The 18,497-nt window shown below is 43.9% G+C and overlaps 1 protein-coding gene across 1 annotated transcript in view; it reads right to left on the bottom strand.

The window, feature by feature from the left end:
* pcdh10b (protocadherin 10b) overlaps positions 1-18,497 on the bottom strand; it is a gene marked incomplete at its 5' end in the record, with an annotated part of 74,288 nt that overhangs the window by 21,440 nt on the left and 34,351 nt on the right. Inside the window, one exon of the mRNA XM_084469618.1 lies at positions 7,125-7,303. Coding sequence (XP_084325744.1) covers positions 7,125-7,303 — 179 coding nt within the window. The remainder of the gene's footprint in view (positions 1-7,124; positions 7,304-18,497) is intronic.

Here is an 18,497-nt window from a genome sequence, read left to right as displayed (position 1 = left end):
TATTCCTTCAGCTCCACTCTGGTATTGGTACTAACTATGTTTTAAGTGAATTTCCCCAGCCCTCTAAGTGCTGTCCCCAAAATCCCTGGGTAAGAGACTCCATACTAGAATCCACCCGGGTGACCAAAAGGCAAGTAATATTCACAGATTGGAAAACACCGCAGAGAAACCCATCTTTTGGGGATTGTAGACACTAGTGCACCTCTGATGTATCTCTTGACCTCTGGGACGTCAGTCATATCACCACCAGGGAGTAGTCCTTCTAAAGGCACCCGTCTGTCAGCCTGCCTCTCAGATGCAGAACTTCATGCCGTCTCCCAAGAGGTTTTCAAGGTCAGAATGAGATTGATCCAAAGTATGGTGGATAAAAACAACTAATGGGACCACAGGAGCTCAGGACGTCTATAGACCAGGTTGCCTAGCAACTTGGGCGTTGCTGGTTTGATCCCTCAACTCCCTTTGGGCCATAAAGTGCTGGTGTGGTCTATGAGGGAGATGGCGGGGTGAGCAGGTCATCGTGTTGCTTTCGGCATGGGGACTCCATGGTGGGGGCCGCCCCCGCCCCCAGCAGGCCTCTCCACGCAGCTGTTTCTGTGTGGAGGCTGGAGGTTCTATCCCATGTCCATGTGGGTTCCTCAAGGGGCCGTGGGTTCCTCTCAGTCCACAGAACATGTCTCACTCCTCCGTGGCCCAGAACCAAGGGGACTAACGTCTGGAGGTGTTCCCCTGTGGGGAACACCTCCAGTCAAACAACTAGCCTGCTCCAAGCAGGTTAGGATGGGTTAAAAGAATAGACTGCTTTTCCTCCCACAGGGAGTCATTAAAGTATGTCTTCTTCCTCATGTTTTTCCTCTTCTTCCTCTCCTCATCAAACAGTACCGTATGAAGCTGTTGGTGGTGGGATGAATTAGAGGGATAAAACATAAACAAAACACTATAATAATTAATTTTAATTTAATTTAATTTAATTAAAAAACATAACTAAAAACACAATCATTTAATTTGCCACACATTCCTTGGTATTAATTGTCTCTCTATTTATATGTTGATTTAACGGCACTCTTCCCTGTAAACTAAGTGTTGGTAACCGTGCCCCAATTTGTCCTCAAGACTTGCCATGGTGCCCCAGTTCTTCCAGGGCAGGAGCCCTGGGGTAGGGTGTGTGTGGTGGGGTGGGGCGTCTGTGGTGGGGTAGGGTGTCTGGGGTGGGATAGAGGGTCTGTGGTGGGGTAGGGGGTCTTTGGTGGAGGAGGGCTCCTGGGTAGATTGAGTTACCTTGCAAATATATTCTCTGTTCCATCATCCCATCCTAATCTATCTAATCTAAGGTCTACCTAATCTACCTATCTCTGACTTTCTACTCTCTTTCTCACACTCTGTCACCCACTGTTATGTGGTTGTAACGCTTTAGAATGCTTGCTGGCATGCCATTATTTTCGTAGGGTTAGTATTGTCATTCTTTTACTGGAATAACCTCCCCTCCCAAACATGGAAGAAACTAGAGAAGAAAAGAGAATATGAGAGAAGGCAGAGGTCAAGATAATCTCCCTGCTCTTCTTCATTTTCAGATCAAATAAAAAACATGGTGGTTACTGCAAAATCGTATGTCTAAAGGTGTTTTCCTGTATGGATCGTGTGGATTGGTCAGATCACAGAACAGGGCGCCTACAGCAGAACAACGAGTTCCGAGATATCGTTCACCCAACTCCGTCTTCCTCTCGCTCCTCTCTCTGTGTCGCCCCTTCCTTTTCCTACTCCTCCTCCTCCTCCTCCTGATCCTCCTCCTGCTCCTCCTCCTGCTCCTCCTCCTCCTCTAGAGCCAGCCAGACTTATCGGAGGAAGCGCCCCGGCTGTCTAAAGCCTGCCTGGCTCAGAGGACCCTCTGCCCCTCAGCCCTCACACTGTCTCCAACCAGGATCCATCATGTCGTCAGCTCAGCGCTACAACCCCTAACCTAATTACCAGTACGTTTAACATTTAATCTTAATTATCCCCCCCACCACACCCCACCCCCTCCCTGTTAATTAACTTAATCAATAATTAATTTAAATATCATATTTTTTAATTAATTATTGTTGCATTGCTGATAATTAGCGATGCTAATTAAGAAAATGTGTCTATCCACTGTGTGCACTTCGTCTGCGGGAGTGTGTGTGTGTGTGTGTGTGTGTGTGTGTGTGTGTGTGTGTGTGTGTGTGTGTGTGTGTGTGTGGGATCAGATTATTGCACAGCGTCTCCCCCATTGTTTACAGCAGGCGAGCTCCCCCACTATTAGAAGCGCCTATACGCTGGGATACTCCGCGCGCCTGTGTGTTTGTTTGCTCGCCTGTTTGCTCGGGAGGAACGTCCAAGCCACTCTGTCTGCACTGCCACCGCCTCACATCAACTTAAAAGCTTTAATTTCAGTATGTCCTCTCTCCTCGTCCAAGCTCTTCATTATTAATACGTCTAAGCTGAAGCTGTCGCTGAAGGAACGGGGACAAATTTGTACGCCTATAATTCTTTTTTATCAACTCTAGTCAGCCCCCCCCCCCTCTCTCTCTGGTTCTGATTGCATCCAGTTTTCCTCTCCATGCCGATTTGCTTCCTGTGGGCTCCATCTTGAAATGTTTCCATTAAAGCCAAAGCTCTTATAGCCAGGCTCTGCTATATAGCCCGGTTCAGCTCTGGGTGGAGAGCGTTGACTAGAGCGTAGGTGTGTATGTTGAAGTAAACAAATAAATATATTTATATATAAAGCAACTATAAAGAAAATATATCAAGGAAGCAAGTTTGCTTCCTCTGTAGTTCCTCTGAATTAAATGTTAATCAAAGGGTAAACCTTTGAAAGTGTCGGTGCATTTTTGAGCAACCACCCTTCTCTGAGTCGGTATTCAGATCTATTTAGGGGAAACTTGATGAACTGATCAAACCCTCTAAAGTATTTTCATTACAAATTAAAAATGAAACATATGCTAATAATGAAGATGCTCTGAAGAAGGCTATGCCAGGCAATGTGAAGCTGAAATAAAGATGATGCCCCCTGGCCAGCTGTGGGACAGAGTGGAAGCTTCTGTAGTCATCATTCTGCATCACTGTAGGATCTTTGATTGGATTATGCGACCCCTCAATCAAACCCCACACACTTAACCGTCGGTGCGTTGCAAGCTTTTCCCCCGATAAGTTGGCTTGTGCAGCTTGCAGACAAACCCTTCAACCTACACACAAATCTGATGGACTTTCTGTCTTTGTTCACTTTTGGGGATAAAGAGCAGGTTCAAGGGTCATTCCAAGGTGCAGAGGTCAGTGCAGGCTAGGATCACGGAGAACCAATCGGTATGCTGTGTATCTTTGCGGAGCTGTGTGCAGTAGGGTAGCACGGGGGCGGGGCCCTGGTGGGCTGGAACGGGGCCAATAAGAAGCAGCAAACAGGGCAGAGGCTCTGTTGATGAGAGCCAGGCGGAGGAGCAGAGCGGGCCAGCCTCCTCTGTGCAGAGATGCTGGGGGGGAATGGGAGAAAGAAAAAAAAAGTGTTGCTATCAGTTGAGGTACTCATCAAATCTCCACCGGGAGGCAGTTTAAAGGGCCGCCACTTCCAATCAGGCCCCGGGAGAGGCAGCGTGGAGACAGTGCCGAGGAAGGGGACTCGCCATTAGATTTGATTTGCGTTGCTTTGTGCTTAGCTCCCGGGACAGGTTACATTAGGTTTGGTGGCAACACCAAATATCCTGCATAGGAGAATATGCTGTCTGGACGTGCCAGCTGCGCATGCAGACACACAAACACATTCATCTGCACACACGCACACACACACACACACACACACACACACATACATGCACACACCCACACCTTTTCTGTATAAAGTCTGCACTCTGTATCATGTTTAGACACGCACACACACGCACGCACACAACAAGCATGCATGCACACACACACTGTGTATAAAGCATCCTTGTACTGCGTGCTCCTACTGATGGCTGCACCACTCTGGCCCAGTCCGACGCTGGGAGCGCCTGGGAGCAGAGGAGGAAAAAACACAGGCTGGATTTAATGACTTGAAGGACAATTACCGTGCTCCCCGTGGAGACCGCCGCTAATTTAATAAGTTGTGCGTTGGTTGGCTGTGCGCCGGCCCCCGCAGCCCCATCAACCAGAGGTTCTCTGAGAGACTGTGTCAGACTCCTCTCTATGCTCCCCTCTCTCCCTTGGTCTCTCTCTCTCTCTCTCTCTCTCTCTCTCTCTCTCTCTCTCTCTCTCTCTCTCTCTCTCTCTCTCTCTCTCTCTCTCTCTCTCTCTCTCTCTCTCTCTCTCTCTCTCTCTCTCTCTCTCTCTCTCTCTCTCTCTCTCTCTCTCTCTCTCTCTCTCCTAGTCTTTCTCTCTCTCTCGCTCCCCCGTTCGTTTCTCGCCCTGCCTCCATTATGATAAGCTGTGACTTAATTAATTTAATAGGGTCAGGAGTTATTACCACCTCCGCAGTGCATACTTTATTACCAGGAAACATCTCCACCTCCTTTATGAATTTTTCTATTTCGGATGAGCTCCTTCTTTTTAGGGGCCATGTTATTTCTGTACGTCCCAGGTGACGGATCAGCAGGATCTCAGAATCACCAAACAAGCGGAAGGCTTCAGGATTCATTCCTTCCAATATTCACCCTCATTTGGAGTAGCACGTATTGGAATATTTTATTATATTCTGTATTTATTTATTATTTCACAGAACATGTTGAAATGTCTGCTACTGTTTCAATTATCCAACACCATTGAGCATTTGCATTAAATATTGACAATGTGGCAGTTGTAGTTTCTCTAAGTGCAACTCACTGTCCATTATGCATGTTGTATAATTATTGACTCAACACATGGGGTATCTGTTAAATTATTTTATCTGAATGAATATTGGTACATTTCTTAAGAAATCTACAGCCATGGGTCATTTCCTTCCTTTAGTTCTAGTATCTTCACACTCAGAATGAGTCATGCATCTTTACACAGGTCATGTGATCATTTGCCGACACACGTTTTCAAACGACTACGTTTAGAAATAGGAAGAGAGCAACGCGCTCTTTCACCTCATGTCAACCTCATTCTTCTCCAGGAGAACAGGAAGCGAGCCCGCAGAATGCCCCTAGTTCCCCGTGATTCAACCTTTGGTCCAGTCATGTGATTTATAACGTGATGTCACTGTGAACGCCAACACACAGCGAATCAACACTCAGCTGGTATTAGAGGAGGTGTCCTCCCTCCTAACCTCTTCATCATCTTAGTGTTCTTCCGGCTACTTAAGGGCATCGAAACGTCAATGAGGACAGAGGCAACACTAGGTAGAGCCCTGAACAAGCTACCATCGGAACCCCCTCACACACACACCTTCCTTCACGACCACTATGAAGACAGAGGCAACACTAGGTAGAGCCATGTTCAAGCCACCATCTGGACACACACACACACACACACCGTCTCTTACCACCACCCCCCCCCCCCCCCCCCCCTGCACACACACCTTCCCTCACCACTATTGAAGACAGAGGCAACACAAGGTAGAGCCATGAACTAGCTACTTCCCCCCCCCCCCCACACACACACACACACACACACATACACACACACACCTTCCCTCACCACCACCAATTGAATCTGAGGAAAATGTTTTTAATTAAAATACAGAGGCTCATTTTTTCCTCTGAAGACTGAAGACAAAACTATGATGTGATCAATATCGGCCCTCCTGCTGCTGGCTCTCAGGGGACAATAGGAACATTCACTACTCCTCTAATGAAACAAGCTGGGTTATTTATTGTTGTTATTACATAATAATGGATTTCTGTATTGTAAGTATCACATTAAAGGCTTGTGAAAAAATGAATTATTGAAATATATCAAATTATTATTGCATAGTATAAATATCAATATCAGTTAAATATTGAGAATGAATGTTTTTTAAGAAAATTAACTGCATTGTGTGTACTTTAAGATAAGGAGTAGATCCATCTCCGTTTTTAAAGGCAGTAGAACTGAAAATGGAACTGAACATGCATCAACAAATCGCCTTCAAACGGGCAGTACAAAAATCCTTCAGTTCATTTTATTGTTTCATATCGTTAAGCAAATCAATGGGCATGAGGCCTTTTATTGTCATTATCATGACATTATGGGAGAACAGGTTATTACGCTTAAGTTCATTAATATACAATTCATACTGTATATTGTGATATATTCACTAATATTCAGTAATAGTTATGAATAATAAATCATGAATTTCAGGCTTGATTAATATAGGTGAAAGTGGCCCAATGTAAGCCTCTCTGAGCCCGCTCTGAGCCTGCTCTGACCTCACTCTTTATCAGGACTGTTGACAAAGGCCAGGGAGTCTCTGGCTCCAGCGGGCGCCAGCTGTACTGTAAACACATCAAAGGTAACCTTCCTTTATTATTTTCATTCATTGTTTTGTGAAAAAAAGACCGGCCGAGAAAGAAAATAGAAAATGAAAACATGCAAATGAGCCCCTCTGAACGGTAACAAGAAAATAATAGATCTTCCAGCCTCAATAGATTCGGGGGCCTCTATATCAGGGTCGCTCGGCGTGTTGTCACTCGGCATTCTTCATAGTCATTAAGGAGCTCAGTCAGTCTCAACGATTGACCTCTGCCCCTATTTGGACGGGAAAGGGAAGGACGAGCCCCGAGGGGGGGAAGATTGGGGAACGCGATGCTCGTTTAGTGAGTCAGGAGGCAGCAAGACGCTGCCCTTGGAGCGCTGGGGTCACCACGTCTCCAGCCGTTGAAGCGTGAGAGCGCTGAACTGTGTGCGTGAACGAGGAGGAGCGCCGTCATCTCGTTTAACTAATGGAAGAGGATTGAGAGTCAGGGCCAACCAAAAAAAGAATAATTAAATTCCTTTCCCTCATTCCTTTCTTTGTTTTTTTAAACTCTAATTGGTCCTCCTTTTTTCCTCTCCTGAGAAATCCCCTCAAAAGTGTGTAGGCCTGGACCACAGCCTGGTTTCATCGATCCCAGCCCAACAGAGAGGACCTTGTCATTTCACTGAGATTGAGCCAAATAGAGGAACACCGCCCCTGGATCAGGTACACGTGGTGGTCATGCCCATCGCGAGGCGTTCGGCAGCTGCTGCAGCACACGCCTCACCTCACTGGCCGGAGGATCCTCCGCCAACGCCACACATTTGCATCCCATTTGTCTGTGACCTTCAGCTGGTGTGAAGGGGCAAAGGCGACCGCAGAGGAGAGCACTGACCACACGCAGGAGTGGCCGAGTGCCACGGCGTTCAATGAGGTGTAAAACCACTGATTTGCATCGTAGACATCCTTCAGGGAAATGCAGGAAGTAAGCTCAGCCGGAGGGGGTGGGTTTAACACAAGAAGGTTTTCTTTGGAAGTTGAACTCTCCTTCAGCTCTATGTGTGTGTGAGTGTGTGTGTTTCTGTGTGTGTGTGTACTGCCTTGATCTTCATTGGTCAGAGCAGCTCAAAGCCGTTTTTAAATGGTGTGTTAGTCTTTGTTGTCGGGGTGTGGACAGGTTCGGGGGGATGCTGTCACTAAAACTATCAGCAGGCTGACATTAAGCAGGAAAGTTTAGGCCTGTAATGACATGATGGCCTCCTTCCCTGTCAGCCAGGCTGTCTCCGCCCCCCCCCCCCCCCCCGCCCCCACACACACACTACTCACAGGGCCAAACCAAAGTATGCTTTTCGTCTTTTTACTCTCTTTCTCACTCTAGCACTTAAACACACGCACAGCACTGTCTCACACACACACACACACACACACACACACACACACTGGATCCTATCTAGCACGGTGACGGCACTGAGAATTGGTTCCTAGTTTGACACATATTAGCACGGATGGATGACCTTGGCCCCATTCACAACTCTTTCTTCCTGCGAACACTGTGTATGTGTTTGTGTGCATGTGTCGTGTGTGTGTGTGCGCTCAAGTTCACTATTTCTGTTCATATTTGAAATTTAAGATAATTCTTGTACATTTATAATAACAATACATTTTATTTATTGCTCTTGAAAATATTGCCATCAGAGTATATAACTTTTTGAAAATGTCCTGTATGAAACTTATATTTACAGTTTAATTTCATCATCAGTATTCTCAGTTGTTTGGTCTTTCTTGTCTATTCTAATATCACTTTCTTTGACAATGCAAATGTTGTTTCTGATCAACGAGGAACCACTTTTAACTGAATCAAACTAAAATGAAAGAAAGAGTTGGAGAGGCAGACTCTTTGCAATGATTGTGTGTTGAGAGTGTTGGGGGTTGTGGGGCACCCTGCTTCTTGGGGGATCCTGCAGCCAGGCCAGAGAGTGGTGTATGCCACACCCAAATCGAAATGGCTCATGGACACCTAGTGGGGAGGAGGCCACTTTGAACTCAAACAGCAATAGTCCCATTTCCCGGAGGGTTAGGGTTATCGTAGGACAAACACAGGTGGTGATCATAGCACTAACTATGAGTCTGCTCTCTATGCAACATATCTGGTTCTACTTCCCATACCCTTGTACTTGTACATAAAAGGAGCAGTCCCATAGTTATGGTTATGAGTGACGCCTCGGTTTGTCCTACAATGGTTAATGCTTTCAATTACAAGGGTCTCTTCGGTCGACTTTACGTTCTCTTGGGTTGTGTTAAAAAATATATTATGAGTGGAGTTTTGTGCAAAAGAAAAAGACTCACTTCACACATGCACACATACGAGTAGACAGACCTGTGTGGGTTAGTTTTATCCCCTTGCTAGCTTCCCAAATCAGCTACAACCTTGTATTAAGACCTGGTAACACTATGGCTGAACTTCCCTGTGAAATGTTAGACCTAAAATGTTGAAATAATGTTTGATTCAAAATGTCAAAAGTCTGTTCAGTACTTTTTATGTCCTAACAAAATTTGATAACTAACCAAAGCTTGTAGAAAAATTTAGTTGTAAGGCGGCTGCAGGTACACGTCAGAGTGGTTTGGGAACCAGGGGTGTGTGCTTGGCCCGACTGCACATCCCGGCTTGATACAAGGTCCTGTACATATGGAGATTGTTGATACAGTAGATTAATAATTCCACAATGCTAAATGAATGAGCAATGACAGTAAATAAAGTGACTAAACCGTAAACAAAGTGCCCGACAGGACATAATTAACTATGAATTAATGTGACGATCATTGTACGCACAAACAGAGGATCATGGGCATCAGGGCCATATATGTAGTCATAAAACAACTTGTATAACGTAATGGTAGCCTATACGACTATGTTTGTTGATCTGCTGCTTTCAAAACATAACCACATAACCACATTTGACACACGGAAACTGCACACCTCGCTGCTTCGGCACCGGTGTGTGGCCGGCTTCACCTATCTCATAGATCATATCAAACTGGCCTGGACCAGACTAGCCCAACATGGGCCTTGTATAACCAGGACAAATGTTGGGCTGGTGAACCATGTAGGAACCAGTGGCGGGCCGTGCATTTCACACCTAGGCCTTCACTGGTGTCTTAAATGAAATAATCCACCTCTTAATGCCATCATTATGACTCCACGGCTATAGAATATTACACAGAAATGCAGTATAACAGGGCGTTGCATCACAAACAGGTATCTCATGTAGCAAGAGAGAATGCCATTACTAAAAGCAAGAAACCCAATTAGGACAATTCAACAAGTCTCTTTTCACTGTAGCCACAGCTGCCATACATACATCATCTCTAGCAGAAACATCAATATTAACCTAATTAAATAACAAAAATATTAAAACGTTTAAATAAAATGCATTACTCACCAAAACTACTGATTATTTGTATGCAAAGTCCATCCTCCTTTCGTTCCTCAAGAAGAGTTTGATTACTCTGTTGTACAGTTTATCTGTGCGTTTCAGTTCCAACAATAAGTCCCTTTCTATGGCCATGGAGGCTAATGCTGAAAGTCGAGTCTGGCCAGTCGTGTTTCTGGAGTAAGTTTTAATTCGCTTCAGGGCGGAGAATGTCCGCTAAACAGAAGCAGTGGATGGTCACCGCCAAACATGCCAATGTGTACAGCTGCGCCATGCTGTCACCCAGATTTTTGTTCTGAAGGAAATCAAGGGAATTTTTTCGGGTATGTCTTGAACTGCTGGGGGTCGAGGAGGGACAGAAACATCAATTGTTCGTGGTCTGAAAATGGTTTTGTGAGCACATCTGCGACCAAATCAACTTCTTCTCCTCCCTCAGCCATTGTGGGTTGTTAAAACAGCTATTAAATCTACTCGCAAAATATTTTAGTTTGTGCCGGTGGCTATAGATGCGTTGCTGGCTCTGACTAGTACTAGTACTCTCTGACCATCCAATCAAAGGACATGAAAAAGCCGTCGTTACTGGACGCCTGCTAGATGGCCTCGGTGTTGCCAACTCGAAATCTGATTGGTTAAAGCAACAGCGTCATTGCCACTTACTTTAAGCTACAGACGCCAGCACTATCGATTCTGAAGGCGTCAAGGCAGATTTCTTTGACCCTGGCAACACATGATGGCTGAAATGTGATTGGATAAAAGCTCTAACATAAACATACACCAGTGGAAGCAGCGCAACCAAGAGAAAGGCTATGAAATGAAGAGAATAGACTATTGGAAATAATTTAATACATATTCATGGAAAAATATATATTAAAAGTCAGTGATTCTGATAGTGTTTAGGCCAGCAGAGAAGGCCTTGCTGGCCCTGACAGCCCACCACTGGTAGGAACACAATGTGCTACAGGGTCGCATCCTGACACAGCAGAAAATATTTTAGTTTGAAGTGTTTTAAAATGTCGTAATACATTATATAAATGATCTGAAGACATTTCAAAGTAGCTATAAAGACTAATATAGTTTTGTATTCGCAGGGTTTACAGAGCACCAGGGCACACATAGGGGCAAGACATGCTAGGTTCGTTAAAGCCTTATTAAAAATCTGCACTGAAGACTTTTCTCAGATTAGAATACGTTTTTGCTATGTGGTTAGTACTTCTAACCGCATTTGGCAAGCGAGAGCACAAGTGTTGTTCTGATTGGCTGGAGTTTTTGAACAACATTAGCAGGGTTGCCAACTCTCACGCATCTGGCGTAACACTCACACTTTCAGCATCAATCTCACGCTCTCACGCACACGCAACAAATGTCACGCCAAAAAAAACAAAACCTGTTAGATCTCTTGTCGCTCCGGACAAACGCTAAATTGCTGCGTCAACCCCCCCACCCCCACCCCTCCCCCATCCAACACTCAATCCCCCCCGGTGTCAACAATTCCACCCGCGCACCCTGTTATAATGTAAGCATTATAAGATTCTACAGAGTCTCAAAAAAACAAAAAAACAAAAGTTGGCAACCCTGACTTAGGCTGCGGCCATATTTGGAAATCAGCTGCAACCCAGCCGAGGCAAGACTGATTGTAAATGGGTATATCAGGATGCTCTCATGAGACTATAGCCCTGCCATGCTGGCTTGAATGTTATATAATAATGTTGCGCTGTCCAGCGCTGTCACCCTTGAAAGCCCCCAGAAATTGCAAAATTATAGTACCAATCGCGTTAGGGGGAGGGGATATCAGTTCATGACATGAGGGTAGCATTCTGTCAAATCCAAAAATCGGCACCCAGGGAATGTGTAGAAAAACGTTTTTTTTTTATATCAGAAAGATTGAATACCAATGCTTAAAGATTAACAGAAATCCCAACTGAAATGTTTCACGAAATTCATAGGAAACCCAAATGTGATCAGGATGGTCTCACAAGGTTTCTCTGCTTTTGATAAATGGACCACATTCCTATAGCGCTTTTCTACTCAAAGCGCTTTACAATTATTGCCTCACATTCACCCATTAATATTCACATTCCTTCATGGACAGCGGTGTCAACCGTGCAAGGCAACAGCCAGCTTGTCAGGCCAGTTAGGGTTAGGTGTCTTGCACAGTGAAATCTGAACAATCAGATAGGAGGAGCCCAGGGGTCAAACTAGCAACCTTCCAGTCGCCAGTCAAGCCGCTGTACTTCCTGAGCCACTACTGCCTGAGCTGACAGGCAAAGAAGGTCCTCAGAGTCACATAGTCATGTCAGGTACACGCTCACTGCTAAAGTCTGATGCTTTTATTTTCTTGCAAAAGTACCAAAGTATCGTGGATTGGCCACCAGTTGTCAATCCATTTGATGTTTTTTTCAAATCATCAGAAATGCCTGCAGACTCTATGCAAGTACTATGCAAATACTATGCAAGTATGACTATGTGGCAAATTAGTTGAATATATGAACACTTTACACATATACTCAAGTAAACTGTATATAGACAACATTTGCTTGAATGTATTGTTTGAAAAACTGCATTAATCTTCTCTCTTTCGGTTGTATGCAACCAGGGATCGGCGTACATTAATGCTAACTTACCAAGGACCATCCAACCTCACAGCAAATGCATAACTGCAATGCATTGTGGGTGACGTACACCTCTGGAGTGACCGTGGTTGTTGACTAGCTCAGCCCTCCGAGGGTCTGTCTCACCGAGTTCACCTTACTGTTTTAGACAAATGGAAGACACTTATGATGGAGGCGGGGACTTCCCAGAGGGCAGGTGCCCAGGGGAAGTCAACAAGGGCATGTTGAACAATGTTTTCGGTGGACTACTGTAGTGGAGTCCATGGTACAGACAACGCAGGGGACATACGATTATGTATAGGGGAAGGACTGATGGAGAACAGAACCAAAGCCTAACATGAATTTGGTACAAAATTCTCTAACACCACCTTCCTTAGCTTCTGTTTGAATCATATTTCTTTTATTTGGTAAAGACCTCCAGCCTCTACTGTTTCTGTCTAAGAGTAGGAATGCTGTATTAAAAATAATTGACATTCACATAGTGGTCTTCTGACATCCTTGACATTTTGACGATTTTAACGAGGTTGTAAAGTAGTAATTTATCACATCTGTCAAAAGAAATGTTTTTATTCTTCCTACATGTTTACAATCTTTATTTGTTCATTGCACCGCGGCCAAACTGACAGCTGTCTACTGAAAACCAGCTGATTGTATTTCATCTATTTTCTTTCATTTGCTAATGCAGGCAATCGAGGTAGAAGAATATTTTCACGTTCAGCATGCATATGCAACTCCGAGTGACCTATCGTATTTCTAAAGGAAATACGAGTACTAAACGGTTTCTCGGGGAATGACACCTTTAAGTAGTTTTGAAACCAGTACTTTTACACTTTTACTTAAGTAAAAAGCTTGAGTTGATACTTCATCTTTTTCAGAAGTCTTTTTAAACCCTAGTATCTGAGTAATGAATGTGAATACGTTTGACACCTCTGGTGAATTGCACAGAACAACACAGAGTCAGACTAGGCACTGAAATTCCAAAAAATACAGATTTTGGGCCATAATATCTAGAAGGAAAAAAATACTAGACAAAAATAAAATATACAAATTTATATTCAGAGAAATATACTAGCATCAAATATATAACATGGCAATAATATAACTGCTAAAATAAAAATAACCAATTATATAAAAATTCAAATTATGTTCTGACAAATATGTCAGATCCAGTTACGTGCAAAAGTTAAAGTAATCTGCAATTATGAGGTAATTAGGTTAGTAAGTAACATGTGAATGTAAAACATTGTTGAAAAGCAGAGTGGCAGCAGAGTAAATATGTGCTGGGAGTCCTTAATAATCCTGGGAGCTCTCCTGAGGCAGGGTGTGTGGTATAGTCCTGTAGGGCCGGGAGCTCTCTGCCAATGATGTGTTCTGCATTCCTGACAACCCTGCTAAGACCTAACGGTCCTCAGCTGTGCAGCTCCCATACCAAACTGTGACGCAGACAACTCACACTCTAAATATTGCCCCTGTAAAAGTTAGTGAGGATGACTTGGTTCATTCTTAACTTCTTCTGTCTCCTCAGGAAGAAGTAGGTTTTCCGAGCTGATTTGAACACATTGTCTTGTCGACCAAGGCTGCATTCTGTTCGTTAGCAGGTTGACAGCGGCCCTAGTCCCAGAGCCCCACCTTGTTGGCACCACAGCGGAGTCCCTGTGCCCAGGGAGGGTCCATAGCCCTGGAGGTGTACAGCTGGGCAGCACCACGGCACACCTGGACCACGCCAGCAGGGGACGCTTCTGGCTGCTGCCAGGAAAGAGGTTAGTAGAGCTTTAATTAGCCTTGTTCAATACAACCTGTTAAGGTAGTGACAACTGCAGTACCTTTGCAAGTTATTTATCTTGTGTGCTGTCTCACAGGCTAGTTGGTACTAGTTACTAGTTAGATGTGTCTTAATATAATCGTAACATAGGCTACTATAGAAGTCTAACTGTCGACCTGGATCATTAAATACAACATCATGGTGTGTATTTTAAAATATTAAGATACTGTAGGAACTAAGTCACAATAGGCTCGTTTGGAAAATACTAAAGGAAACATAATTTGCTTTGTTTGTTTGGCTTTGTTTGTTAGAAAAATAAACACATGGAAGCCTTTGGAGGCCCATACAGTTCTGTAGACTTTACACTTTACTCTTCATTCATATCTTACTTCGCCCTCTAACTGCCTGCTTGTCTTCCTGCCTGTCTACCTGCCTCCATGCTTGTCTTCCTGCATGCCAGCCTTCATACTTGCCTGCCTGCCTGTCTACCTACTGGCCTGCCTGCATGGCTGCCTGCCTGCCTTCATACTTGCCTACCTGCCTGCCTTCCTACTGGCCTGCCTGTTAACCTGCCTGCCTGCTGGTCTACCTGTCTTCCTGCTACATCAGATGAAACATCAAGGTAATGTTTTATTAAAGGAAAGCGTGTCAAAGACCCAAGTTTAACCTCATGTTGAAGGGTGAGTGTCGAGGGTCTTAAGGGTCGGCACAATAATCAGCAGAGAGGCAAAAATGACGTGGTGATATTTTTATTTTTACCTCACCAGGCATAGGCAGTCTTCAATCCAAAAATAAAGGAAAATGGCAAAAAGGAAAATACTAGAAAAAAAATACAAGAAGTAAAGGCTAGGCTATAATTCAGCCAAACAAAAGTCCTTTGTAAGTCCTTTGTAAATAATGGCAGATATCATACCGTACACAACTGAGGGACTAGGACAGCACGTCATAGTTTCGGTCCCTCTCGTCCTCCCGCCCAACTGTCACGCATCACTTATATACGTTGGCCAGACCCACCCTAAATTGGTACATACCAATATACTGAACACACACGGGGGTGTTTACCTAACAACCTATAAATATGCGTCAAACAGTGATAAAAAGGTACCTATAACAAATGTCGCTTCATCAAGCCTTACAGTGAACATTCCTGCATGGACACATGCCACTACATACAAAGTAAAAGTCAAAATAAACATAATTGATTTGCCAGAGACGCGACTGCTTCGTTTGCGCGCACCCGCGACCATATAGCTGTCCGCGGGCGGGAGTGCGCTTCCTAGGAGCAGCCCTGAGAGAGCAGCTGATACAGCGTGAGAAGTTTATACTCCTAAACAGTGAATAAGTAAACACATTGCAGCGATCACAATCTCCTAAACGGACATTATACAGTGGCCATACGGCTTTAGCTTGGGTTAATGTTTTAGCGCTAGTGAATGACTAGAGAAATGTTTGGTGCGGCCGCAATACGGACGCGTGAGGACGCGCCAATAACTGCGGCGTCACACCTCATCTATATCAAAGTAAAAGTGTTGAACTATTAGCCTCCACAGGGGATTGAGACAATACTGACACACTTGAGACCGACAGTGAAACAGCCAAAATCCTGGTCTGGCGCCCAGAGGCTTCAGACCCTGGTGGTCTGGCTCAGTTCCTAGTTTGGCTAGTAGGGTGGCTCCAAAGGAAATGAGAATATTACAGTTAGATCATAGATCATACATTTCACTTTGTTTGATGGGAAAGTTGTTTCGGAAGTGGTATACATCATCTAACATGCACGTTATTGGGTATGAGTTGTGGGTTTCGTTTTAAATACTAAAAGGGGATTTTATTGAATGTATGTGAATCCACCCTGGGCAGCAGCATCACTAAGCAACACTAATTGGATACAAATCATCGTTTTAAAGCTATGTAATTGATCAGAAAAACATGCCATTTCATATAAGAGAGAGAACTGAACTGAACTGAAAATGCGTTACTTTAAAGAAGTGGATATGGAGCCTCTCCTCTCCTGTGCCCCTCTGTATCATAGCTTTCAGTAGAGATTCTTCAGAATCTCCAAGATTATGATTAGTGTGAGGAAATACTACAAACAACCAACAGGCTTCCAGTAAGGGCATATCAAGGGTGTCATTACTTTAAGTAATGGAGTAATGGAATACTAAAACTTGTGAGAGTGAGTCTGAGTGTGTGTGTCAGTGTGTTAGTGTGTGTGTCTTCCTACCCCAAATTGGAAGGCAATTGTCACCACTTTGCTGAAGGGGATCCTAAGTTGGGGAATTGCTTGTTAATGGGGTACTTGAAATCATAGGCGCCGATTAATGTTCCTGCCGGTGGGGGCTGGAAAGAGTTCAATGCCCCACTCCAAGACAAACCTTCTGCAATAACCAGAGTCACATGATGCTATACAGGTTTGGAAAAAGTAGTCAAAAGCACACATTTCAGCACATAGGAAATGGACAGCGACCAACGCACACAGACAGAGACACACACACACACACACACACACACACAGTAAAATACAGTAAATGTATGAACCATCAACACACCTACTAAACATATTACATATTGGATTTGTTTTCAGTCACCATTGATGTTTCTTCTTTGTGAGGAAGTGATACTACTTGCAGATTTATGGTTGATAAATTCCTCTGTGATCACATCAAGGTTCCTATTGCGGAGAAAATTCTTGTGACAGTTCAATATACCAACATTGTTAAGTCTTTCTTGCTTACCCAATTGTGGACCATTGATTACTCTGAACTGCAGGATGTTACAGTTACAGAAATTGCGAGTTTCACTAGTTCTCTGCTAATATAGCTAAGTAGTCTCCCTGATCGATTTTCAAGAACTCTACTACATCTTAAAAAGTAGCCAAGCTAACTCCTTGTTGTTTTGCGACTTCCATACACATATCATGATGAGTGCCTGAATTCATCCAAATCATCTCCACAGAACTGAGGATGCTTTCGCAGTCTACCTTTACAGTCATAAATTCCTCATGTGTTTGAATGCAGAAGGACAAAATCTGTAATCCATGTTGATGCTGTATCCATGACCTTGCAACAAACTGTCGCTACATTGCTACTTATGTTTGAAAGCTTTGTGGTGGCATACGTCCATCTTCTAGACATCAATTTACGTTAAATTTATGACAATCAGTTACGTTCTCCAAGTTCAAAACATGGGTGTTGCAAACTTATTTGAATCCTTCTTCACAAAGACATGTTATGTCTTCTCTGAGCATTTCAACCATCTGTCTAGCTTTATGTAGGTGCAACTGGCTCTTTTCAGTTAGACGAGTTAGATTCATTTCTGCAGGTATAAAAGCAGACCATTGGCTTTACATCTTGCGTCCCCTGCGTCTAAACACCAGTCCTGGACTAATTCCATTACCACGTTGTACTTAGAAGAGATTAATTGTAACAAGGCAGTTTTCACTCAAAGATGCTGCTGCTGCTTTGCCTTGAAAGTCTTGGAACCAGGCGGGTCATTTTGGCAAAGTACTTATCAGTGTTATCATGTCACCTACATGTGGGAATGTTAGGAATGCACAACCACATGCATGGCGATGGATGTACATTGCTCATAGCACTGTCCTCTACATTTGCCAATTTGTTTTTGATGTCTCATAAAATCCAACTAAAGATTCAGTTTTTCATCAAAAATCATCAGGCTATTTCTTCAATTAGTGTTCTCACCACATCATGGCCATAATATCAGTCATCTTGTTTAGGATATCATGATAGCTGCTTGCTCTCTTTCTGATCCATGACTGGAACTCTTGAACATCTTGAGCAACAAGTTTGGCAACTGGGTCGGATTGGATCCCTCGTCAGTTATTCTTCGACTGGCCCGATTTTCGTTGAATCTGAATCGTTATAGTGCTTTAGCTTAGCTGGAAAAGCCATTTCGTACGTAAGCTTTCTAAGATTCTTGATAAGGTGTTGTCGACAGCCCTGTTTTTAGCTGTACTGCAAACCTCACAAAATTCCTTGTTTTCTGTGGCTCAATAGGTTGAGCCAAAAAAAATGTGGCTCAAAAAATCTGTTGCTCGATAAGTCTGTCCCTTCTATTTTGCGGTTGTTATCTTGGTTGCTTGTGTTCTAGTTGACTGGCCGCTGCTGAAGGCACTGCTGCTTCTCAAAGTTGGTGTGTTGTTTTTAAATCACAAATTTGCCCAATTTTTTGGACTCGATAAATGCTATGCAATCGCATTAATTTGGACGAGGTGTCTGATGTTAGCCAATCGCATCAAAGCTATAAATCAGTAAATTTGGCCTGACTGCACAGTATGCCTATCTAAGACTATTTTAAAGCCTATTGCAGGCATTTTCCCCTGGGTGTTGTTGGGGCCTCTC

This window comes from Micromesistius poutassou (assembly GCF_964030765.1).
Source record: "Micromesistius poutassou genome assembly, chromosome: 6".
Lineage (NCBI taxonomy): Eukaryota > Metazoa > Chordata > Actinopteri > Gadiformes > Gadidae > Micromesistius > Micromesistius poutassou.
This window is presented reverse-complemented; position numbering and strand designations above follow the sequence as displayed.